General features: G+C 39.7%; 1 protein-coding gene across 3 annotated transcripts in view; it reads right to left on the bottom strand.

The window, feature by feature from the left end:
- Positions 1-27,085, bottom strand: part of camta1a (calmodulin binding transcription activator 1a) — a 1,231,004-nt gene that overhangs the window by 2,737 nt on the left and 1,201,182 nt on the right. For all 3 annotated transcript variants that reach the window (XM_060851985.1, XM_060851988.1, XM_060851987.1), the window contains one exon: positions 25,093-25,123. In XM_060851985.1, the coding sequence (XP_060707968.1) occupies positions 25,093-25,123 (31 nt within the window). The remainder of the gene's footprint in view (positions 1-25,092; positions 25,124-27,085) is intronic.

Here is a 27,085-nt window from a genome sequence, read left to right as displayed (position 1 = left end):
CCAGTTGGTTCATTAGGGAAGTTTAGTTAAAGAAATCTGTTCCTTTTATGGCTCCAGTCCATTATGAATGTGGTTGATTACTAATTAAACTGAAGTGGCCAAGTAAGCCTCTCATTTGTGTCACACCATCAAGGCAGTGGGTAATAAATGCCATCCTTAATAAAATTACCAACATTAACAGAATTAATCTCTGCTGGATCTTAGAAGTGGATCCTGGATCATTCAGAGCTGATTCTGATTGGTTCTGTGAGGAGAAGTTTGACAGATGGAATATAATGTGGGAAAATGTAAGGTTATGAACTTCGGCAAAAACAATGGAAGAGCTGAATATTACTTCAATGGAGAATGACTGCAGAAAGCTGCAGCAGAAATACATCTGGAATCCTCTCACAAAACAGTCTGAATTTAAATTCAGTAAATAATAGGGAAGGCAAATGTAACGCTGGCCATTATTTCAGAGGGGAATGGATAATAAAATTGGGAAGTCGGACTCAAACTATAAAACACATCAGTTAAATTACAATGAGGAAACTGTGAAGAGTTTTGGTCTGGCTATCTAAGGAAAGATATACTGACACTGACAGCAGTCTAGAGAGGTTCACCAGTTTGATCCCAGGAATACAGGGATTTTCCTATGAAGAGAAATTGAGTAGATTGGCCCTGAACTCAGTGGAGTTTAGAAGGATGAGAGGTGACCTTGAAACAAATCAGATTCTTAAGGGGCTTAATGGGGTAGATGTGGAGAGTGATTCCTTTATGTGTGTCGAGGACCAGAGGACATAATCGTAGAGTAAGGAGTCACTTATTTAAGGCAGAGAGAAGAAACTTCTTCTTTCGAGTACTGAATCTGTGAAATGCTTTATCACAGAGAACTGTTGATGCTGGGTCAGTAAGCATATTCAAGATTGTGATAGACTATTTTTTAATCAATAAAGCATCAAGGAATATGGGAAAAAGGCAGGAAACTAGAATTGAGAATCATCAGAATAACCGTGATTTTAATGAATGGCAGAGCAGACTCAATGGGCCGAATGGCCTACTTCATCTCCTATGCTTTATGGTCTTGTTGTTGTACACCAGAGGTACATCTGGTGACCTGATGTCCATTTGAAACATGCTGGGCTGCACTGTGATTGTCCTACCCCATCTCTCTTTGGGTAAAGTAAAACATCAGGCCACTCCTTGCTGATTGCTCACAGCAGCAGAAATTCTTGAAGTAGGCTGGAATCTGAGACGCGCCCACTCCTAACAAGATTGAACACACTTCGCACTTCCCTCAGATTTTCCATCTTGTCCCCCTGCCTACTTTTGAAATCAACGGAATTCTGCCATCATCTTTGGGATTACAAACTACTGTTTATTAAAGGTTGACAGTGTGAGAATGGGTCATCAATCATCCAAGATGTAGGCTCAATAACAAAAAAGACAAATGTTTGGCACTGATTTATTGTCAAGAGCTTTTTGTTTGAGTGATTTATCAAGATTTAGAATATTCATATGCTTTAAATTCAGTATCAATTTCTCCATCCATTTCTTGGCCTGTTATTACTGAAGCCCACCTGTGGCTCCCTAATCTATGTGTAGACTTCTTCATGTGTGAGCCTAGTCACTGAGCTATGTGATTGTAGAAGCCATCACAGCTTAGTTTGATCTCAAGGTACAACCCTCCTCACCCCCAGGAGATGGGGCAGGGAGTGGGTGTGGTGTTGGGGAAGTGAGGTATTAGGGATGTTGAGGCTGAAAGTACGAGTTTGAGCAAGGACCTGCTCACCTGCACAGAACAAATGATCAGTCCTGGGGCATCCCTGGTCCAATTGTGACCTTTCATCCATAAGGCATCAAGTCTCTGGTTCTAGTAGTCCCCATTCCACTCACAACCAACGACTGGAGGCTGGTTCCAATCAGCTGCCGCCTCAGTGAAATGTTGTGAGGTTGAAGGGGTGGGGGAGTCATCGGGCTTGTAGGAAAATGCCAACATTGTTATAAACTCAGCACTGACTGGGGCCTTAATCACTAATTGGCTGCAAGCCTCCAACTCTCAAAGCTGGGCAACCCTTTGTTTTCATAATCATTAACTCATCCCTACACCAACCCCCCCCCACCCCCACCCCATCAAGTTTTTAAAAGCCCAAGTTGGCATTCCATAATCTCTACTTCCTGATTCGGTCCATATTCCCTCTTCCTCTTCCCAAGTTTCTTAGTATTCTTGCTCTGTGGGGCTTGCCCTTTTTAGTCAGGCTGGCCACACAAGACTAAGCATAGTGACTGGGACAGAACACCCCAACCTAATTGTGGTTAGTCTGGTGAATGGATTGGAGAGATGCAGACACTGTTACAACCGTGGGCGGCACTGTGGCACAGTGGTTAGCACTGCTGCCTCACAGCGCCAGGGACCTGGGTTCAATTCCCGCCTCAGGTGACTGACTGTGTGGAGTTTGTACGTTCTCCCCGTGTCTGCGTGGATTTCCTCCGGGTGCTCCGGTTTCCTCCCACCGTCCAAAGATGTGCGGGTCAGGTGAATTGGCCATGCTAAATTGCCCGTAGTGTTAGGTAAGGGGTATATGTAGGGGTATGGGTGGGTTGCGCTTCGGCGGGTCGGTGTGGACTTGTTGGGCCGAAGGGCCTGTTTCCACACTGTAAATCTTATCTAATCTAATCACAAAACATTGTCATTTCCGAAGTTTATTTTGGGGAAAGGGGTTGACTGGCAGCTTGAACAGGCTCCTTGTATATTTGATATTTTTAATAAAGGAATATGTTTGGTAGACAGAGGTTTCCATGATGAATACGTGCCATCCAATTACCATTAAAATGTTAAAGCTCCCATCATCACAACTTTCTGAAGTTCCATTATTATTTTTTGATCTGTACATTAAATTTGATAATGGTCCACATTTTACCCATATGAATTTTGGATATTTTCCTAATCACCTGTTCAGAGATGTTATGACACACCTCTGAAGCAGCAGGAACTTCACAAAGATTTCACACATCAATTCACAACTGTGCAACACACACATACAGAGTCAACCAGATCAGGATCCTCACAATCAAAGAAAATAAAAAAAAAGGTTTGAGGATACAATTCAAATTATAGGCCTTTTCTGGTTAATTTTGGTCAGTAGTGATGCCAGGGCCGATTGGCTGTTCCTCAAGTGGAACTAACAGCAAGCTATTCGACAAAGTGAGCACAACAGTCCACTCCAATCCTGACCTTAACCAATTTTTACACATGCCCAATTATCAGCCTCGGCGACTGGATTGCAGGAACAGATGGCCGATTGTTTCACTAAGGCCGTGGCAGTGAAGCGTTTTGAAGATATGAGTTAACTTGAGGGATCAAAGCTGGCCTTTGTCATGGGCAGCAACACATGGAGTACAGCCACATGACCACCAGGCAGCAAGGTGACAAAGATTTCCAGTTTGATTATTTCCTTACAATGAACTGATGAAGTAGTGTTTTGGACACAGCTTTTCAGGAATGTGAGATCACTGGTTGTCTAGGGGTATATGCAACTGGGTAGCCCATCAACACTCATTGTCTCAGCCCATCAACAAGGTTGTCAACTAAGGTACGAGCGTGTGACAAACAACCAAGGAATTGCATGACCTGTGGCTTCAGGAACGGAGGAGTTTATGCAAGTGTCACTGCCAATTCTTGTCCATATGCAGTGGTAGCATTGTGTATTCTCAGCCCAGCACAACACAGGAGTCTGAAGCATTCAAAGATGAGTTGGACAGACTTCTTGTTCAGCAGGGAAGAGGAGGACCGGTGCTAAAGCAAACGTGGAGCTGGACCATAGTATAATGGCCCATTATCGTTCTTAGAAATTTAGATCTTAAATAAGAACAAACTGCACAGCTGACAGAAAACCTTACTTGTCTATGGGTTTCACTTTTAAATTCAATAACAGCATAAAATCATACACTCCCCTACAAACAGTGCAATTTTCAATACAAATAGCATGCAGCTGTCTGGAAGAACATACCATGGCCTGTATACTCATGCTCTGTTTTTTATTTCTGAACATTTCCGTAGACCTAGATACGAAACATTATCTTAACAGGTGTTTGCTTTATGCGGCAATCTGGTAGACCATTGGTTTTCAAACTGAGGTTCCCAGACAGGTGTCTCTTGTGGTCAGTGGATTTCTTACATTTTTTTTGTATTGAGTGAGTTATTTGCACTTTTCTGCTGTCATGTACAAATTTTTTTTAAAAAGTCCTTTCTTCCATCTACAATAAAGTTCTAATAAATGGCTGACACCATCTTTTGGAAGTGTGTCAGTATTGGCATGGGATTTCTGTAAGTATTTCAGTATTTGTTGGGATCCTTGGGAGTGTGTACGTATTTGTAGGGCATTCTCAGGCATGTTTTAATATTAAAAAGGGAGTCTTGCAAGTATGTCAGGATTTTAAGGGATCCCTGAAAGTATGTGACAATAACAGGAGTGTTGTTGGGCATCTATCAAGAATCTAATGGGGAACCCCTGGTATGTGCCACTATTTTGCAGGAGTCCTCTAGAAGTGCAACAGTATTTGCAGAGAGACTCTTAAGAGTGACATTTGAAAACCACTGGTCTACAGAGATGAGGCTCTTCTTCAGACTGAGTCAGCCTGCAATATATATGTTACAACAAGATATCTAATGACAATAAAATCGGAAATGTTTTTTCTTTTCAGCATTAATGGAATAATTACAACAAAGTGATAGAATGACAGTACAGTTTTTGAGATGGAAAGTTGTAATAGATTACCTCCCTCCGCGTATGTAAGGGTTCAGCTCTAAGACTCCAGCAAATGTGGTTCTCTTTCCTCCCAGTGCGCTGTGGATAGCCATAGTAAAGTGTTTTAGAGGAACTCGTTTTTGTTTGATCTTTTATTGTGTCTGATTTCACACTGGGTACAGGTAAAGGCCATAGAACATTAACTTGTGTGCTGGATTTTTAAAAAATTCTGCTTTCATCCCAAACTGCTTAATTTTATTCATTCATGCTTAATCTCATACTGGGCAAAGACTGGGTACAAACGAACTGACACTTGGATAGTTTAAATTTCTTGCATTTCCAGTGCTCATTCTGCAAATCACAACTGGAATCAGAGATGATCAAGATCAGTGCTATTAGTGCTAAAAGTGAATTCAGAATGATCAAATTTTCAGAGCTTAAGGATTCAATTCCAGATGAGCAAGTTCAGCTGGCCAGTATGAACTGGAGTAATTCTCTCTTGTGAACCTGTGTGGGTTATTCAATTTCCAGTTTAATCTGAATTTGCAAGATACCTAAATAAATATGAGAGTTGAAATTGTGTTAGTAACAATAATCTATTTTTAGTGAAGGCATTAGTCTTTCATCAAAGTAGTGGCAGAGATTTTTTTGAATGAGCCTATTGCTAATATCACATCTAGCTGGTGACATTTATTCATAGGGAAGTATTTTTGTGAGTATCCAAGTTCACTTCATTTGGACTTTGATAGGTGGCCAGAGACTTGCATTAGAGCTGTATGGATGTCTCAATCTCCTACGTAGCCCTATGAATAATTCCCTGTTTTAATGTTGGTTGAAAATAAGTTGTTATTGAATTTTTTTGGAACACTTTCTTTGGAGGTCAATTGTAGGTGATATCGTATCTGTTAAGGAACTGGCCTCAAAAGAATAAGGAACTGTACTTTTAAACGGTCAAGGTCACTAAGGCTAATGAGCTATTAGCTGCCAATTGTTGGTTCAGCCAGAGCAGCCTGTCAGGCTCAGAAACCTCCTCCCAGCCACATATACTTCTAAATTTATCAGCACAAGTCAAAGCAACTAAAATGTAATTTTAAAATTGGAGACATAAGGGACTGCAAATTGAGTGAGTTGTAGTAACAACACCTTTAACAGAGTTGTATCAAAGCTCTTGCCATTTAATGGAAGTGTCAATGTGTTTCTTCAAAATGGATTAACACCCATGTTCAATTAGCAGAGAAAGAAATTAACTCGAATGCATCAATCATAGCAATTTCCAGGTGACAGACAAAGAGAAAAAAAGGTTAAAGAGAGGTTGAGGAATGAAGTCTATTAATGGCTTCATTCTTAAGATTTCTTTTCCAAAATGCACTACAAAACTGAACTGGCATGTCGAGAATAATTCTAAGACTATGTGATACAAATAAGATATTCTAATACTGTTCTCTAGCTTCCACACAATGGAACCAAGCTCTCTTAAATACTGAGTTGGTGTGACTGATAAATTTATGAAAAGTCATGTGGGCCTCAAAAGACAATTTTACAAAGGGCTCTTCATGAGCCTGGATGTGAAAGAGCAGTCTGCTGATCTTCCCATTCCTAGTCACAACTATTCCTTCCCTTACACTTCTTGAATTCTTGAGATTTTCAGCTTCCTCTCTCACTAATGTTTGTTTCACCCAATCTTAAAATGGGCCACACTTCCGACTTACACTTGTCCAAGTGCAGCTTGGAACAGAGTCTCAGTCCAGTTCAATATTCCAGTGTTGGAACTGGGCTTAAACAAAGAATGCAGAAATGGACGTGCTACCAACTAAGCTCAGAATTATCATCTTCGAGTGAACTTGTTAACCATGAGAAAACACAGTTACATTATAAAGACCAATTATCTGAAGTGAAATCATTTTGAAACATTAATTCAGTGGATGCAGGCTTTGCTGACTGGGCCAGTATTTATTGCTCACCCTAAATGTCCCAGATGATTGGAAAATTGCCAAACTAACACCCTTATTCGAAAAGAGTGACAAAAACAGCACTGTAGACCGATTAGCTTAACACTGGTCATTGGGAAAATTGATTCTATTATAAATGGTGTAACAGCAGACCATTTGGAAATACATAATCTAACCAAGCTGGGTTGACATGGCTCCTTAAAGGGCAGATCACACCTGATAAATTTATTTGAATTCTTTGAGGAGGTAACAACAAGGATTGATGAGGTGGAACAAGGAGTTGTAATATTTTTGGATTTCCAAAAGGCATTTGGTTACATACTACATAATAAAGTAAGAGCCCATGGCGTTGTATATTAGTACATTAGCATGGAATACAGGAGTGACTAACTAATAGGAGAAAATTGAGATAAGGGGGGCATTTTCAGGAATGAACCTGTAATTTATGGAGTGCCACTTCGATCAGTGATGGGGCCATAATTAGTTACAACATATCTTAATGGCTTGGATGAGGGAAATAAATCAATTATGGCCAAATTTATAGGTCTCGCAAAAATAGGTGGGAAACCAAGTGGTGAGAATGACACAAAGAATCTACAAAGGTTAAAACGTGAATGGGCAAAAACTTGACAGATGGGCTTTTAATGTGGAAAATGTGGGATTATGCATTTTGGCAGGAAGAATGGAAGCGCTGAATATTATTTAAATGAAGGAAAATTGCAGGAAGCTGAAGCACAGACTGATTGTGGGGAGAGGCAGTGTTTCTCGTGAATGAATCCAAGTTCAGCAGATAATAGGAATGAAATGGAATATTGACTTTTACTCCAAAGGTAGCTTAAAAATACGGAAGTCTTGCTAAAACTGTTAAAGACCACCCCTCAAATTCTATGAAGAGTATTGGTCCCCTTATCTAAGGAGAGATATATTGGTGTTAGAGACAGTTCAGTTCAGAGAAGGTTCTCTCAGTCAATCCCTGGTATGGAGAGATTTTTGTATGAGAAGAGGTTGAGTAGATTTGGCCTCTAATCATTGGACTTTAGAAGAATGACAGACAATCTTATTGATATGAATGAGAATCTTAGGGGCTTAACAGGGTAGATGTGGAAAGGTTGTTTCCTCTTGTGGGTGACTCTTGGACCAGAAGGCATTATCTCAATGTCAGGGCTCATCTACTCAAGATAGAAATGAGGAGGAATTTCTTTTTCGAGAAGGCAGCAAATCTGTGGAATTCTTTATTGCAGAGACATACCATGCTGACTTGTTGGGAATTTTCAAGGCTGAGATAGACAGATTTTTAATCTACAAAGGAAACAAAGGATATGGGAGGGAAACAGGAAATTGGAGTTGAGGATGATCAGATCAGTCATGACCTCATTAACTAGCAAGGTAGACTTGAAAAGTTAAATGGCCTACTTCTGTTCCTATATCCTATGGTCATCTGGTGTAGATACACCTACAATGTGGTTAGGGTGGGAGTTCCAGGATTTTGACCCAATGACAGTGAAGGAAAAGCAATATGTTTCCAAGTTAGAATGGTCAGCAGCTAAGAGGTGGTGGTGTTTCCATGTATCTGCTGCCTTTGTCCTTCTAGGTGGTAGTGGTCATTGTTTGAAAGATGCTGTGTAAGGAACCTCAGTGAAGTTCAACAGTACATATTGAAGGTGGTTGATACTCCTGCTACTGTCTGTCAACAAATGGAGGGAGTCAATGTTTGAGGATGTGATGCCAATCAAATGGGATAGCTTTGTCCAAGATAGTGTCAAGTGTTATGAAGTTGAAGGCATGTAATGTATCTTTCAGAGAGAGAAAGACAATGCTGATCTGAACTGAGAGATGACAAATACCTGTGTACATGTCTAGATGGCAGTCCCAGAGTGTACTGGAAAATTGAAAATATGTAACATTTGGCTGTGAAATGGGTACCTGAGTTAGTTGTTGTTTTGACAACAATTCAAATTTAACCAATCAGTTTAAATTATGCCCCAGGATACAAAAACCCAATTGAGTTTGAACTTACTGTTTTGCCAACATCAAATCAATGAGACAATCCGATGTTGGGAGTATAAAAATACGGACATTTTGAAAATTGCAGAGAGAGCAACTGCCATCAAGATAGAAACACATGGAGATCTAACAACTTGCTGTCCAAGAAATTAGGAACCACACTCTACCAAAGGTGCCTTTTGATATGAAACATACTCGCAGTAATAAGAAAGAAGCCAGACGAGTGAAGTCACAGAAGACGACAGTGGCTGTGTGCTTTTGAAATTAAGTTGATGTAATTTTAATATGTGTCTTAGTGGAACAGCTTATTATTATAGAGTTAGAGGCAGATAATGAGCAGTTAAGAGAAAGGGGGGGGGGCTTAAGAGTTGTGAATAGTTGTTGTTTAATGTTCACTTTTAGAGTTAAAAAATTAAATTGATGTTATTTTCTTTAAATAGTGGAATTTGGGAGTTCTCTGTCACTCATATTTCAACAGATTACAAGGCAAGGTGAACTTTTCTGGGTGTTTGAATTAATTAACAGAAGGATTCACAGCCGTGTCATCACACAAGCTTCTTGAACGTTATTGGGGCTGCACTCATTCCAGGCAAGTAGGAGGTATTCCATCACACTCCTGACTTGTTCCTTGTATGGTTGACAGGCTTTTGGAAGTCAGGAGCTGAGTTACTCCCTGCAGGATTCCTAGTGTCTGACCTGGTCTAGTAGCTGCAATATTAATATAGCTAGTCCAATTCAGTTTTTGGTCAATGGCAAAGCCCCATGATGTTAACAGTGTGACATTCAGTGGTAGTGAAGTCAATGAATGTCAAGGAATGAAGGTTGGACCCTCTCTTGTTCTAGAAGTCCAATTACAACACATCTACTGGGTCTCCCTAACAACTCCGACAGAATTTCCTCAAATCTCAAATAAATTAAACATCCCTTTTGTGAACCCAAGCTGACTCTGTTTGTTACAGTTTGATTTTTCAGATATTCTGGTATTAGTTCCTTAATGATTTTCCAACAACAGATGTTATGCCAATTGACCCATAGTTACCTGCTTTTTAACCACCCTCCCTTTCTGATTCAGGGTGTCCCATTAGCAGTTTTCCAATCCTCTGGTACTCCTCCAGAATCCAATCATGTTTGGAAAATTAGAACCAATGCATCCACTATCTCTGTAGCCATCTCTTTTAGGATTCTATGATGCAAGCGATAAGTTGGAGAGGTTGAAAGAATTGGGAATTCCCATTTCATGCGCCTTGAAATGATTTCCAACATGTGGTGGTAAAAGGAGTGCATTGACTGCTCAATTTGATTGGGTTGCCTTTCACTAGTATTCTCAAAACTGATAGTGAAATGTTTAAATGGCTGGTCACTACAGTGCAGCCTGATATTGCGAGAGCTGGGACCTTGGTGCGAGATCCTTATATTTTTTCCTACACTTTTCTTTAGGTATCTCATAGACTCAGACATTTGCAGTACAGGAGGAGGTCATTCACCCATTATGTCTACACTGACCAACAAAGATCTGACTACTGTAATTCCATTTACAAGCTTCTGGACCATAGCCCTGGAGGCTATAGCATCACAAGTGAATATCTAAATGCTATTCAAATTGTTACGAGAGTTTCTGATTCAACCATCTGTTCAGCTAGTGAGTTCCAAACTCCCACCATCAATAATTTTCCTTAATTCTCCTCTCAGCCTTCTACCTTACACCTTAAATCTATACTCCCTGGTTATTGACTTCTCCACTAATGGAGAAAATGCATTCCTATCAACCTCATGTATGCTCCTCATAATGTTCTACAGCTCTTTCAGGTCTCCATGTCAACCTTTGCTGCTCCAATGAAAACAGCTCCAACCTATCCAATCTTTCCTCATAGCTCAGACCCTCCAGCCTCGGCAGCTTCCTAGTAAGTTGCATCTGCAACCTCTATCATGTAATTACATCCTTCGATAACGTGGATGAGGAGGACTGCATCCAGTATTCCAGGTGTAGCCTGACCAGCATAATCTCTTTTATTCTTGTATTATATGCCTCAAATAATAAGGACAAGCATTCCATGTGCCTTCTTAAAGCACTTTACCTCTCATAATCCATTGTCATTCATGCTGTGTTCTCAATCTCCATTTGAGGGGAACTCAGTCTCTATTAGCATCAGTTCATTAAGAAGTAGATGACTAGAATCAAGTGATCCATGAAATTTACCTGAAACTTTACTCAAATTGGCATGTGAGACAATATTATGCAGTTGATTTGATGACTGTTGAGTCTTTGCTAGTTGGACAGCAGCAATTTGGAGGAAAAGTCATTACTGTATTCTCAAATTCTTTTGAGATGTAATAGCACTCTTTCCAATGTCTCAGCTATGCACTAATCACTACCAGGCCCCTGCTTGTTTATGAAACCTTCTTTGAAACTGTAGAAATAATCACTAAATTAGTGCTTGATCATCATGGACCAAAATTAGAAGCATGTTTTCACACAGAAGTACAGAATCTAGAACTCTGCTGTCCAAATGGTCATGGATGATGGGATACAGTGAACTTCAAGATTGAGATTGATGGATATTTGTCAGGTATGCGTATTGTGGAATGTGAAGCAAATGTGGAGTTGAGGTGCAAATCAGCTGCCTTTGTTCCGAACGTTTCTATACTACCTAGGTTTGTACATGGATAGAGCAGGCTGAGTTTTTCCTATTCCACAGATTTATCTTATGAGTTGGTTATAAGTTGGTTGTCCTCAAAGTTCTTAGTTTCCAAGATACACTAAATACACCATCAGCTGGGGTTTCTGAACAACTCAAAGCTATTTCCTTGAATACCGAAATATCCTAAAGCAGCAATCATTATTACTCTCATCCTCACATACTGATGTAGAAGTTCAGGCTTGCTTCCTGATTTCTATTGAAATTTTAAAGTGATAATGATTGGACAATCAGTATATTGCAATAAATTAAGCGTAGGGATCTACAACTCAGGGAATGGTGAATTGGGTTATGCCAGAAGTGCAAAATGCGTCAATGTCCTTTTTTTAAAAATTGGGTATAATATAGGCTATTGTTTGAAACCTTCTCCTAATTCTCATTTTATGCTTTTCAAGCTCATTTCATCTCACGTAGCTAATTGCTGAGGTGAAAGGGCGCAGAAGCAATTGGAGAAATGGCAATGTAGTTTAATCCCGAGATATTAAATGCGAGGTGATGTATTTTTGGAGATTTAATGCAGAAAGGAAGTGTACAGTAAATGGCTGAACCCTTCAATGCACCAACATACAAAGGAATCTAGGCGTACAGGTCCACAGTTCCCCAAAAGTAACAACACAAATATATAAAGTGGTCAAGAAGGCATTTAACATACTTGCCTTCACCTGTCAGGTCAGGTTGCAGCTGTATAGAACATTAGCTAGGTCACTTTTGGAATATTGTGTACAGTGCTGGTTTCCACACTTCAAGAAAGGTGTGGAGGCTTTGGGGAAACAGTTTACCAGGATGTTGCCTTTGGAGAGTATTATCTATGAGAAGAGATGGACAAATTTGGTTTGTTTTCACTTGAACATTGCAGGATGAGGTGCGACTGAGTAGAAGTTTACATAATTATGAGAAGCATGGATAGAATGGATAGTCAGATTCTTTTTCCCAACATAGAAATGTCAATTACTAGGGGTCATAGGTTTTTAAGGTAAAAGGGGTAAGTTTAAAGGTTATGTGAGAGGCAAATCTTTTACACGGAGGGTGCTAAGTGCCTGGAATGTGTTGACAGAGGTGGTGTTGGAGGTGGATATAATCGCAACATTTAAGAGGCATCTTGACAGATGTATGAATAGGCCGGGAATAGAGGGATACGGACTGAGTAGAGGTAAACATTTTTAGTTTAGAAAGACATCATGTGTTGGCGCACTATTGGTGGGCCAAAGGGTTTGTTTCTGTGCTGTACTGTTCTTTGCTCTTTTTTGGTGATTGAAATACGCTTTAATTAGTAGAGGTCATAAGTTTTTAAGATACCTGTACAATATTTTTGAAGTGCAAAACACCCATACAAGAAACAGGGATGCAAGTTGCTATGTTAGCCACCTTGAGTTACTCTCAGAGTGATTTCAATGGATTGCTTTAGAGAATTACATAGGACTTACAGCACAGAAACAAGCCATTTGGCCCATTTGGTCTACTTTGGCATTTCAGTCTCTTCCTATTTTTCTTCATTTCTCCCTATCTACACATCTTTCTACTGCTTACCCCTCATGTTCTTATCTAGCTTCCCCTCATTTACAACAATGCGACTGTAGCTAAGGAATTGCAGAATATAACAAAAAGAGGACAAATAGAAGTGGGGGGATGGAGATTCTTAAAGATGGGGGGCATGAGGTTATGAGCATCAAGAGCCAAATGAAAACCTTAATCACATCCTAGAGACAGCACACACAAAAGGTTTATTGCTCATGAAATGATCAAATGAGACAGATTTATCATCCAACGTTGATCTTGAGCAATTGTTTAATTATCATAGACTAGACCAACTGAGTAAACTTAAACAACAAAAGTTCTTGAGTGTTTTAGCCTTTTGGCCTTGGAATTACTCCTTATGGCATTAACAAGTTCAACTTAACTGTATAAAATTTATCCATCTATTATTTTATCAGAGGTATGTACTTCATTGTAGACAGGTGAAGGAGGCCATTTGGTGCTTAATTTGTATGGCAGCTCTTCACTTGAGCACTAATCCCACGTGTATCAGTCTCCACCTCAAATACCATCCAACTCTGCCTTGAAAATGCCAGGCCTTTGCCTCAACCACTCCCTGTGACAAAATAGTCTGTGTTACAACAACCTCCTCACTCTTCATCACATGTTTAAATTGATGACCTCTCATTGCTACTTCCAATCACAGGAAATTGCCTTTCTTATCCATTGTATAGAGATAGTTCATAAAATTATTGAAAATATATTAAATTTCCATAATGTTCTCTATTTTGGTAGAACCAATTCCAGTATCTCAAATTTCTCCTCATTGCTTTCATCCTCCATTCCTGGTCCCACTCTGGTCAATCTATACTGTATAATCTACCATGTTTTTTTTCTAGGAGGGGGCCCAAAATGACACATGGACATCATGGGCATATCCGTTGTCTTATGAAAATTTAACAATACTTATTTATTTTGATACTCTGTAATACAAAGATAGTGAAAACATGTCTCAAAATAATAGCCAGATGAATAGCAAGAAGGGCCTGAATGTTAACATCATGTATAATTGACATGAATCATGTTTCTCTCTGGTCTGAGAGAATTAAAGTTAAGCGACAAATGAACGCAAAGTCTGGAAACGGATACGGAGAAGTTGAATGGGCAATAAGATGGCAGATGGGCATAATGTGGAGAAATATGAGGTTATATAAAAAAAAAGAAAACTAGATTATTTTTAAATGGCGATAAAGCATTAAACATTTGTTTTCAGCAGGATTTCAGTGTCCTTGTACAAGAACACACCAAGTTAACATGCAGGAACATCAAGCAATAGGGAAGGTAAATGGTATTTTGGCTTTTGCTGTATAAGTACAAGAATAAAGAAATCTTTCTGCAATTGTGCAGAGCTTTGCTGAAATACCAACTGAAGTAGCATGTACTGTTTGGTATCTTTTCATAAAGGAGTATATGTTTAGCTTAGATGGAATGCAACACAAGTTCACAAACTTGATTCCTGGGGTAAAAAGGTTTGTTCAGTGAGGACAGACCGAGTACAGGCCTAAACTCATTGAAATGCATAAGATTCTGAGAGGGCTCAATTTTGAGGTTTTTTTTCCCTCTCAGGCAGGTCTAGAACTAATGGGAATAGTCTGAAGTTAGGAGGTCAGCCATTTTAGGCAGAGATGATGTGACATTTCTTCATTCAGAAGATTGTAAATCTTCAGAAGGCTATTGATGCTCAATCTTTGGGTAGACTCGAAGTTGAAATCAGTAGATTTTAGGACATTAGGGAAATCAAGGGGAGGGTTGGACATGAAAAGTGAGGATCTGCCGTGTCAAGAGGCTGTATGGCATACTCCTGCACCTATTTCTTATGTTTTCAAAGGCTGAAAGACTAAGAAGCCTAGAGGTCTTGTGTTTAGTCCTATAACACAAAGTCCACTAGTACACATTTTCAAATTTCACCATGTCACACTGGGGTCTGAGTGCTTAACAAGTTCATCCGATGTGACTTTGACTGCTATTTTAACCACCATTGGATTAACACGCTGAATTAAAACAGTGCACCAAGCACTTAATAAGAGCATTTAAATGCTTGTATCTTAATAACACACAGTGGAATTTCTAATTCAGGAATTCCAGACCTTGTACTCCCTACTTCTTTGATCAGGCTATTGGTCTGAATGGGCTGCATTTTCCCGGTCACAATGTTCAGCTTGGAGCAAAAGGATATGGGCAAGTTATATTAGGTAACTCCACAAAGTAAACCTTCCACTGGGGAACTTTATCAACTGCAGACTAGGAATCAGATTGGCTGCTCATTCCAGAGATTTACACTTGCTAGGCATATAATTGGGTGTGATTTTGAAGCTTTGTGATACTTTTCCAATGGCAGAGTTAACTGACACCCACTGCAATGTGAAGGTCTGACTCAATGAATGGCAGCTTTCTTGTAGCCAGGGCTGTCATTGGAGTTGGAGGTGTCCCTCCCTTTAATTGTCACTGATTACAAGTACAAATTAGGAAAACAGTGGGACTCCATATTCTTGCATTATTGGCTGTGTGGAACAAGAGATGGTTTGTAAGTTTAAAAATGTTGCATTTCTAATTGATCAGAAAAAATAGCAAACTTCCCAGAGGGAAGATGGAACAGGTGGAACAGTGGCATAGTGGCTCAGTGGTCAGCACTGCTGCCTTATATTGCTAGGGACCTGGGTTCGATTCCACCCTCGGGAGACTGTCTTTATGGAGTTTGCACATTCTCCCTGTGTCTGCGTGGATTTTCTCTGGATGATCCAATTTCCTCTCACAGTTCAAAGATGTGCAGGTTAGGGTGGATTGGCCATGCTAAATTGCCCATAGTGTGAGGGGATGTGTAGGTTAGTTGGATTAGCTATGGGAAATAGTGGGTTATGGGAATGGGTCTGGTGAGATGCTCTTTGGAGTATACTCAATGGGCCAAAAGGCTTGCTTCCACAATGCAGGGATTTTATGATTCTAGGTAGAATTGCATAATATAAAGAGCCAGCAAGGGAATAAATAAGAATGATATTCAATTTTACATTTCATGTGTGTCAGTCTTTCCCACTGCTTTGAATCTTCCAATCAGTCTATCTTTGTGTCAGGCACTTATTATTGCCAGTCACAAGGAACCTAACTATAAAATCCAATCACATGCAGAGGGGTAATTCACCCGTAGGTTTCCTGGGTTTATCTGTCAAATCAAGATCTTACTTGACAATCCTTCATCAAACCCAGCCTGGAAATTGCACCAATCACAATTGCATTCTAGCAAATTCCTCTGTCTGCCATTTTGACAGCAAAGTTGACTCAACCAAATTAAATAAGACAAGTCTTCTGTTAAATATTAATTTGAGAATTCGATGCAAATAATAATTTGTAGCATGTAAGCATCATTGATTAAGCAACATATAATGTTGGGTCTTGTGTTACTGTGGTAATGCCCCTACCTGTGAGCCAGAAAGTCCAGGTTCAAATCCCACCTGCCTCAGAGGTGTGTCATCACACAACAAATAAGGATAATGTTGTGGCTTATCGACACTTAGCAGGTGACTATCATTGGTCAGTGTTAGCAGTTAAGAATTTATCGACTTGTTAGTGTTTCAATGTTTTGATGTTGCCAGAACTGAAAAAGACTTAACATTCTCTCTCTACCTTCAAACATATAAATCATATGCAATGACAACAACAGTGCAAAATTAGTAAAGAACAAGAAATGGGAAGTTCCTATGACTTCTGGATTTCACAGATTTCCCATTGTTCAACAGGAGGCATTGGTGAGATTATCTTCCAAAGCTATCAGCATATTTGAGCAACACATGATATGAAGGGCAGATTCAATATTTTTAATGGACAATTTCACTTGATGGGGTTGTAACTCAATGTGAGGGTTGGATGTTAATGGACAGAAAATCACCTGGGCCTGTGAACAAGGCAGGCCAGCGTCAAAACCCGAATTGTCAGGAACTCACATTGAATATCAAATACAATGAATGAGATGTGCGGTGCCATTGCTGTATTGGAAATGGTACACCACCATTGGTCTTCAATGTGACATCCACAACTCCATGGTCTTTCTCATGAGTGAGTGCAGAACAATAGTTCACCTCTTGATTACTGCCTGGCACTTTCTGCTCTGGAAGATCTCTTGAGCTGGAATTGAAAACTGTTTCTCTGCATTTCTATTCATTGAGGGAAATATCTTTTTCTCTCACTAATGTGAGTCATCAGCTGCAGCAACTTGTAAAGCTTCAATGATCATGATTATAGGAATCTCATGTGATCCTGCATTCTTGATGATCCACTAGACCACTTAAGGCATTTGGCATTACTGATTACCTCAACAAAAACATGATGTGTAAGAATATCTTATGACAATCGTGCAAACTAATGATATTGTATTGGTTGCCTGTTATACATAGTAACTGATATTCAGTTCGATTACAGTCAATGGAAGTAAATATTAGATGCTCCTTATAAGGGACGTCTAATCTAAAATCACCCATTCTATGCCACCAACCAAAACACACCTCTACCTGAGCATTGGTATAATCTCATTCAGAGGGGTATGAATGATGAACGTGGCTCCTAATACAAATTTTTAGATAGTTTGGATTTAACATTTTTCATCAAATTTGCTGAACTAATTAGTCTCTTGCAGCAAGGGAGCCAGTTCCCAGGAAAATGTCAATATTTGTGTGTCATTGGAAGGACTTTCATTATAAGCCTGAGGTCCCACCAGCATTTAATTTGGGTGTTTTCTCACTACCCTGGTCTGGTTTGTCATGGCAGTAAACTTTTCCAGCTCAAAGTTGGACATTTCAGTACATTAAGGCCTCAGATGCTACATGAAACTAGTCACATTAATTGGAGAGGAGATGTTACAGTTTTCAATGAGCATGTCTACATAATTGTATCCAGAACAATTTGTTCGTGTTGTTGCCACACACTGAACGCAAGCAATCAATCCTTTCCAAAACTTTGCACAGTAATAATAGTCCCCATAATGTGCACTTGGTAAACATCCTGGTTACAGGAACTTAAAAATATTAATGAGACCAGAAATCCATAACAACAGGCCAGGTCCCATATGATATAACAAGATCATATAATTTCACATATCACACGCTAATATGACTGTACATTATTAGAAATTGGGTTGCCCCTTCATTTCTGAGCAGTATCATTTCATCGCAACTCATTTGTGACTGAGGTCAAAGAAATCCAAACAAGCCAATGAATTTGAACCATCTTGTTGTCACTTGTTTAAAGCTGCAATATATTAGATTGAAAAAAATCAGTTTCGGCAGAAAGCTACTGAGGAGGAAATAAATGGTCAAAAAAAACAGGTCATTTGTATTATGAGAGACCAAGGCCTTGGTGCAAGGTACAATTAAGGCTAAAAGAAGGGATGAAGTGTGAGTTTATCAAGAGGTAAACTGAACAAGCTGAACTACCATGGCCTTGCTTACAGATACACTGGGTTTCAGAACACGATTGTGCAGTTTAACTAGGAGAAAGTGGGGACTGCAGATGCTGGAGATCAGAGTTGAGCGTGTGGTGCTGGAAAAGCACAGCAGGTGAGGTAGCATCTGAGGAGCTGCCTGACCTGCCTTGCTTTTCCAGCACCATACTCTCGACTGTGCTATTTAACTGTTAAGGTGGAGCCAAACTTAACCTGACCTGTCCACTACTCAGGAAAGACCTATATTAAAGTGCTCGAAACAGATACATTCTGAGGTAAATTAGACTCAATAGCTGATGCAAATTTCTGTAAACTGGTAGCTACTTTTAAATCCTTGGCATTGTCTATTCTGTAGAGGTCTTGGGGAGTAAACCAAACTAACAGCAGACTTGAATTTGTAAATTTTAGGAGAATGAGGAAGCTGGCAATTTAATGGAGAAACAGGTTATAGTGGAGGATTCTCCGAGTTGTGGAGAGGGTCATTTTAACTGAACCCTGTCAGCAGGAAGGCAGGATCTGGTGCCATCCTATCCATATAAATAAAAATCATTCTTTGAGTTGAGGATAAAATGTTTGCTGGGCAGCATAGTTGGTGTTTTGGGAAAAAAGTGAGGAATGTTTAGAGATGCAATAACCATTGCACTATCAACATAATACAAGAAAGAGCCGAGGCCAATTGTGACTTACTAATGGGGTTAGAGGAATTTGTGACCAATGTTTTCTCTAATTTCTTTACGCTGTGTGGCCTGTTTCTTGTACTATGGGGTGTCTTTAAGATTGAACTATGATTACAAATCTTAAAGGGACCGCTGCTTATGTACAGTCTGTTTATTCCCTTGTATGTCTGACTCATTTCCAATTGCTGAACAGCCACTCATCCAGGCAGCTTAGAAAAAAATGTCAACAATAGTTCAGTAGGGGGGAAGTGTCTTTGTTATACTGGCAGTCAATTTGGACCAAGTTAAACCATCAAACTGATAGTTGAACTACTCCCAGTTGGTAAGATGGAATGGTATGTAACCTGGCATTGTATTAAATGTAACTGCTCAGGTATTTTGTTTGGGTAAGTGGCCTAACCTGTGCATAACAGAGGTCATTTGTTTAAGAAAGCTTCAGTATGGTGACAGGTCTTTGTAAACCCCTGGTCCCATCCTTTGGAGGCTGTGATTATGTAACTCAGCACAGTCTATCAGCACTACTGTGAAGTACCTTAGGATGTTTCACTATGTTAGAGATGCTATATAAATGCAAGTTAGTGATGCTATTGTCTAAGTGCACATGGGCATTGCCAAATGTTTTGTCCCTACTTCATGGGGCGTGGGTGTTGTTCTCAAAACCTGCATTTCTTCCCATCCCTTATTGCCCTTGAACTGCATGGCTGGCTTGGCCATTTCTAAGGTCATTTATGAGTCAACCACTTTGCTGTGGGCCTGGAGTCACATGTAAGCCATACCAGGTAAGGATAGAAGTTCTTTTTGCCTCAAGGACATTGGTGAATCAGATGGATTTCTACGACAATTGACAATGCATTTATGGTTAATACTAATGAAAGTAGCTTTAATTCTATGTTTATCATGGTTAATATTAATGAAAATAGCTTTAATTCTATATTTATCGACAGAATATAAACTCCACCAGCTGTCTTGGTGGGATTTGACCCCATGTCCCCCACCCATCAGCATGGGCCTGTGGATTACTAGTCCAATAATATTATAACTATGTGATCATCAATTAGTTATACAGACTCAGTATTGAAATGCAGTAAACATATTTAGTTTATTCTCCCAAGTGAACTCATGTGCCTGGGTGACACTAGGTTGTCTCGAATGGGATGCCCTCTGAGTTATTATTCCTTAAACAAGCATAATACATCCAAAAGGCTACAAGAGTGACCCAATCCCTGAAAAAAACTTGTTTAAACTGGCATTAGCTCTGATGTGTTAAACTCGTGACTTAGAGAGAGCAGTTATAGGCAGTTTTGGAATCACTGACAGCTTGTGCCACAAATGGATCTATGGCATAAATAAATGATTCAGCTTAAAACAAAACCAGGGTTTAGTTCTTCCTGTGCTAGTTTTTGTTCGTTAAATTCCTGGTTGCACTATCCAAACCCACCTGTTCAGTGAAAATAAGCAATCAGGTTAAAATATGAAGAGTAGAATTCTCAGGTAAAATTTAGAAGCCAAGGTGTTAATACATGTGCAAAAATCTTCCAAAGAAAACTCATGGATTTGGTAGACTGTGGTTGCAAATCGATTGTCTACTCCTTTTGGGAACATTAGTATGAATGGAGGAACTTGCATTGGATACTGATACTATTCAGCACTGTCCCACTAAGATCAATGGCGCAAAGTGTGTTACACATTTCTTGCACAACTTCTACCTGCAGCTAATTATCCTTCAGTCCTCATGTAATGACAGAGAACAAGGGTTATAACAGGTGATACAGTACTTTATTACACTAAAATCTACAACAGTCTCATTAGTGGGTACAGACAATACTCCGTGTAGGAACGACCTGACAGATTGAGGTCTCAGGTTCTATCTAACATGGCAACATGAAAATCCCTATGCAGGCCACACACACATTGGCTCCCATAAGTCACAGTGTACAATATATTAAAGAGTTGCACATCTAAACTGTCTGCATAGCCTGATAAGTAGAGGGTACATTGGTGCCATTTCTATTCTAGGCCAGATGTCATCATAATTAATCGTCGAGTGTGCAGGGTTGAGTAACACATACTATCTGGTACTTCTGACTTGGAGGTGCCGGTGTTGCACTGGGCTGGACAAAGTTAAAAATCACACAACATCAGGTTATAGACCGCCCTGTTGGACTATAACCTGGTGTTGTGTGAGTAGTAACTTTATCTGGTACTTCAATGAGAAACTGAAAAGAATATTCAGTACTACAAACACAGGGTACAAGGTCAGAGAGCACATATAGCAGCGGTAAGAAGATGATTCCATTTAAGCTTTGTTAAAATGAAATTTGTGACTGTGAATGTTGTCCTTTCACCCTGAGAGAATGTAACACCAGAGACTGAGGAGGGTTGAAAGCATCAGCCGGAGTTACTGCACCTGATCACTAATTGTGACTTCTCTTGGAAAATGCACAAGAGTGAAATTTGGGTGTAGGTAGTACACTAGCTCAATGTTGATGTCCTCTACAGTTAAAGAGCTGACTTAGACTCAAGGGAAGATCTATCTCTATAACTGTTGCTCTAAGTTTGAGGTATTGGGGAAATATACCCCAACAATAGTGAGTATCTGAAATCAATAAAAAGCAGAAGTGGAGGTTGAGGAGAATCTGTACTTTTCTGTAATATACTGCAGCTTTAAATACAATCAATGATATTGATTTTAGCTTGTGACATCAGCCATGTGCATGCATGCAGTCATTCCAAACTGGGTAATCCATAGTTACTGATCCGCTAAAGCTGTTAAACCTCATGGGGAGCTGTGTGTGCTGGCAGGGGTGCTGCTGCAGGATGGCTCATGGGATACAACACAAACTCTTGGAAATTTTGGATATTGCAAGCCACCACCATGAAAACACATTGTACACATTAACCCATTATTTCTCCAGCATGAGCTTTTGCTGACTGACAGGGCCAGCTTTGGTCAGAAAGTATAATCAGCCTAAACTATGAATAAAGTGTGATTCTTATTCCTTTGCTGAAGTTGGAGTCTTGGTCAGACTGCCAGCTCTCCCACATCACCACTGAGTATTGAAATATTCTGTAGTCAAATCAGAAATTGTCAACAGCCAAACATTTTGGAGGGGTGTTTCTGGATTTAGAAATTAAGTTTATCTTTTATTTTTTAAAGGAATGAATTGGCAGAGGAATAATCAATTTCAAAAATATTTTATTTCTTGTAGCCTGGATCTCCAATGAACTGGGAAGAAAGGAAAAAGTTGTTTCATTTTATCTATTTCCCAGTAATTAATGGCAAAAACAATAAAAAAATTCACATGAAATACTTCTCTATCCCACATGATATGGATAGATTCAACATCTAAAGACGATTATGAGGGTCATGATGTCACCATTGTCAAATAACTTGCTGATACATATGGCTGTTAAGGAACAGGGTGGGGGAGTGCATCTGGACCTCATTAAAACAGTAACAGTTACTGGAATGAAAACATTTCCAATGCTCAATGAAACATGGCTTGGCTGGGGTGGAGGGTTGTGGTGATAATGAGAGAGATGTGGAAGTCAATGGGTGATGCTTATTCTTTTAGCCCGAGAACTAGGTCAGATGCTAAGTCTGAAGTTCTCCTCTGTCAGATGCTTCAAAAATAAGCTGTGACAGTTTCAATCTACTTCCTAATACCCAGAGCTGAATTTTGGCAAACTCTGAGGCCACAAGACAGTTGGTGTGTGAAACTGAATAATTTTGTGCTAGTGTAATAGGGGGACACACTAAGGTTAGGACAGAGCAGTGGGAACCTTGCTTTATATTTGGCCCACATCATGTACCTGACCTGGATGGGTTGCATTTGACAGGGCAGAGCGTGGACATTGTCTAAATGGACTTAAGCAAGGCGTTTGACAAGCATGGCACACTGGTTAGCAAGATTAGATCACATAGAATCCAGGGAGAGCTTACCACCTGGATACAAAATTAGCTTGAAGGTAAGAAACAGGTGGTGGTGGTGGAGAGTTGCTTTTTTTCACTGGAGGCCTGTGACCAGCAGTTTGCCACAAAGATCAGTGCTGGATCCACTGTTTATTGTTATTTACATAAATGATTTGGATATGAATATAGGAAGAATGATTAGTACTTTTGCAAATGGCACCAAAATTGGTGCTGTAGTACACAGTAAAGAAGGTTACCTCAGGATCTTGATCAGATGGGCAAACAGCTGAGGTGTGGCAGATGGAGTTGAATGGAGATAAATGTGAGGTGCTGCATTTTGATAGGGCAAATCAGGGCAGGACTTATACATTTAATGGTAAGATCCTGGGGAATGTTGCGGAACAAAGAGAACTTCGGGTGCATGTTCGTAGTTCCTTGAAAGTGGAGTCATAGGTGGATAGGGTAATGAAGAAGGCTTTTGGTCTGTGTGCCTTTGTTGGTCAGTGTATTGAGTATAGGAGTTAAAAAGTCACGTTCCGGCTGTGTAGAACATTGGTTAGGCCACTATTGGAATACTGCATTCAGTTCTGTCTCCCTGCTATAGGAAGGATGTTGTGAAATTTGAAAGGATTCAGAAAAGATTAACAAGGACTTGCCAGGGTTGGAGAGTTTGAGTTACAGGGAGAGGCTGATTAGACTGGGGCTGCTTTTCCTGGAGTGTCAGAGGCCGAATGGTAACCCTATAAATGCTTATAAATCATGAGGGGCCTGGATAGGGTGAATAGTCCAGGATAGGAGAATCCAAAACAAGTGGGCAGTTGTTTAAGGTGAGGGAGGAAAGATTTAAAAGGTACCTAAAGGGCAACTTTTTCACACAGATTGGTGCATGTATGAAATAAGCTGCCCGAGGAGATAGTGGAAGCAGGCACAAATAAGAGACAACTGAATGGGTACATGAATAGGAAGAGTTTAGAGGGATATGGGCCAAATGCTAGTAAATTGGGACTAGATTAATTAGGATATCTGGTCAGAATGGACGAGTTGGACTGAAGGATCTGATTCCATGCTGTAAGTCTCTATGACTTTATGGTTCCTGAAATAGTAAAAGGTTCTATTCCTCAAGACACATCCCATAAAATAGGATTTCCATGTATTCTAGCTTGCTCTTATGACAAAAGAAATGGATTAGAATATGATGAAGGTACAGACAATGTAAGCTATATTTAGTGTGACTGTGACAGACATCTGCATAATCTCCATGTGAAATAAAAAGACGGATCAGCTGCAACTATTCAATTCAGAGGAAATGCAGTCCTGTCCACCCCTTTTCTAGAATGACCTTCACTGAAATGGTAATGCATCAAATTGACATCATCGCCTTTGGCAACATGCATCAACACTGGTCTCACCATTGGCTTGATAACCAAAGTGGGAAGGGATGAAACAGTATTCTGAACTAAACCAGAAACATTATGTAATGTCGTAAGGGTCATAGCCACATCTTGGCTTCAGACCTCAGATGGTTCAAGGTCAAAATCCTGCATGGTGTTCCCAAATGTCTTGATTTTGTAAACTCCAAATTTTGGATCAACAGTAGCCCTTATGTATTTAACTTCAAAACCTAATGGTCAAAAGATCCCTTGTGTGTAATGGAAATTTGTTTTAATATTCAATATAGTTCTCCAACACTGCATTAAAGTCCATTATTGTCCAGCCCAAGGTCTACCCAACCTTGTGTGAAAATGCCAGGAGTGTCAGCAGTGTTAGCATTTGAGACAGGAAGAGCAGAATTCTGGTCTAATACTAGCATGGTTTGGCTTTGCTTGACTTTTCAATTTCTAGAAATCTTGGTGTTAAATCCCATGAGCCAAATGGGTTAAACATGTTTATTGGTGAACTCCTTGTACCATCCAGTATTCCACAATTCATCACAAGTGTCATTCTGGATCATGCACAAAACATCTGGTGAAATCATTCTTCATATATATATTTAATATATATATAGTCAAAAATGTATCTTTAAGAAGCAAATTGTTAGTATTGTGTGGAGTGTTAGTTTCATCATAGGCAACAAATGTGAGAATTGGCAAGTTAGGCTGCAGCCTCATGCAAGCAGGCACCAAGCAGAGATAGAGAGAAGCTGGCCAGCAGAAGGCTACACTCACCCTTTTGTACAGTCTACGGTCCACCAGGGGGCTTTAGACAGCAAAACAATACCAAACAGCTATTAGCAAACCAAACGTACCATCAATTATCAGTCCAAAGGCAGGTTTCAACACTTCACATTTTGATGCAACTTGATGCCATTTCTCCCTCCCTCCCACTTCCCTTTTTGACATTTTCCTTCAAAACCTCTTCACCTCCGCTTATTAGGAGTGTGGGAGTGAGTTAAGGGACAAGGATCCTTCATTGGCTATCATCACCAAAGTTCTGTTTTGTGGATGGGTTTGACAGAAGATGCGTGTCTAAAAGTCAAGAGACATGCTTCCTTCCCATCTCCAGGCCTGGTGACCAGGGCCAATGATGCTTCTCATACACTTGCCACTGGGTTACAATGAACATTCTTGATAGGGTGGATGAATCATCATCCTATCATAAAGGTTTCAAAGTCAACTATCTGACTGGCAACCGAATTAGCAGTGATTCGATCACACACACCTATTTGAACTCAAAGGAACAGTCTGTCCTCCATCTCACAAATCTCAACTTAAAAAACAGAAAGACAAATAAGGTCAATAATTGGACCAAAAATGTTTTTGATTACCTCTCATGCTCTTTGGTGCTGAAGGCTGCACTATATGAAAGGCAGCCCAAGTGGCTGACAGTATACAAACAGAGTGTTGTGATCAGAGCAGTAAAAACCAGAAGAATTAAGCAGAGAGGAGTGAGTAATATAAAACAGTTGACTATTAGAGTTTAGATGCTCCTATAATGACACAGTATTGACACAGAAAAAGAAGCAGTGCAGCAATTAAAGTATTAAAATGACCAACATCATTTCTGAGGAACAGTGATAATCTCACCAAACCCCTGACCTTGACATGCCTTGTCTGCCCTTGGAACCCAAACAATGGTAGACCCAGTTATTTTGCATAGGTGTAATGGGCCAAATGGTCTCCTTTGGTGCTGTGTCATTTTATGATTTTCATGAACAGCAAGTTGCCCAGATTTAACATGTGTGTGTGCACATGTCACATTTTGTTCTCGACATAGTGTCATCTTCAATGGTTGTGGTGCATCAGATGGATTCAGCCATTGCATTGTAACATTGAATGACTGAAGTAATCAAAGTTCTTTTGCTTCTTTAAGAGTTCTGTTAAAATATTAACCCATTTTTCTCTCTTAGGAGTTTACTGCCTCAATGCTGTGCATTACAAGAAATATTTTCTTTTTTTATATCTTGACCATTTATGTTTTCTCTTCTTTTAACAAAAGAAAACTTTTTTGCTCAACAATTCTCTTCAATGGAAGATTCAAAGTAAACAATGAGGTTCTCCCTGAGACCAATTTCTATCCCGTGGAGTGTATCCCCCTAATATTGCTCAGCAATCATTCGCTGTCCTTATAAGAATCAACTAGCATAGCTATTTGACCCATTGTCCTGCTCTTCCCCATAGCCTGACAATTTTTTTGTTTTTTCACTTCCCTCTGGAGGTTATTATTGAATCTGCTTCCACTACCCCCTAATTCTGTGCATTCTAGATTATGACAACTCAGTACATTAAAAAAAATTAATCCCTTGCCTTTTGTTTGCCTATTATCTTATATCTATTCTTATCCTAATTTTTATTTTGTCGTTTCAGTCTTTCTCATTTCTCTTTGTTCTATGGGACTTTTATTTCCTGGCTAACTCACGTTACCTTTTACTGAATTTAAACTAAACCCTTCTTACAGATCCTGATGCCATGATATGTGAATGGGGCACAACCTTGTGTTGAGAAACAGCACTAACCAATTGGTATTCAGTTGTTTTGAAGGTCCTGGGCTCTTGAGAACAATCCAAATAGGCTCACAAAGGAAAACTAACACTATTAGCCTAGTTGATCAGGCACTATGAGGTTGTCCCCATGCTAGGATTGTTCTGGTGACTCCAGAAATCGAAGACAGTTCTCAAGGAAACTACTGTGAGCAAATCTGGTGAGAAATTGGTGTGGGTAT

The sequence above is a fragment of the Hemiscyllium ocellatum genome, chromosome 37, assembly GCF_020745735.1.
Source record: "Hemiscyllium ocellatum isolate sHemOce1 chromosome 37, sHemOce1.pat.X.cur, whole genome shotgun sequence".
Taxonomy (NCBI): Eukaryota; Metazoa; Chordata; class Chondrichthyes; order Orectolobiformes; family Hemiscylliidae; genus Hemiscyllium; species Hemiscyllium ocellatum.
This window is presented reverse-complemented; position numbering and strand designations above follow the sequence as displayed.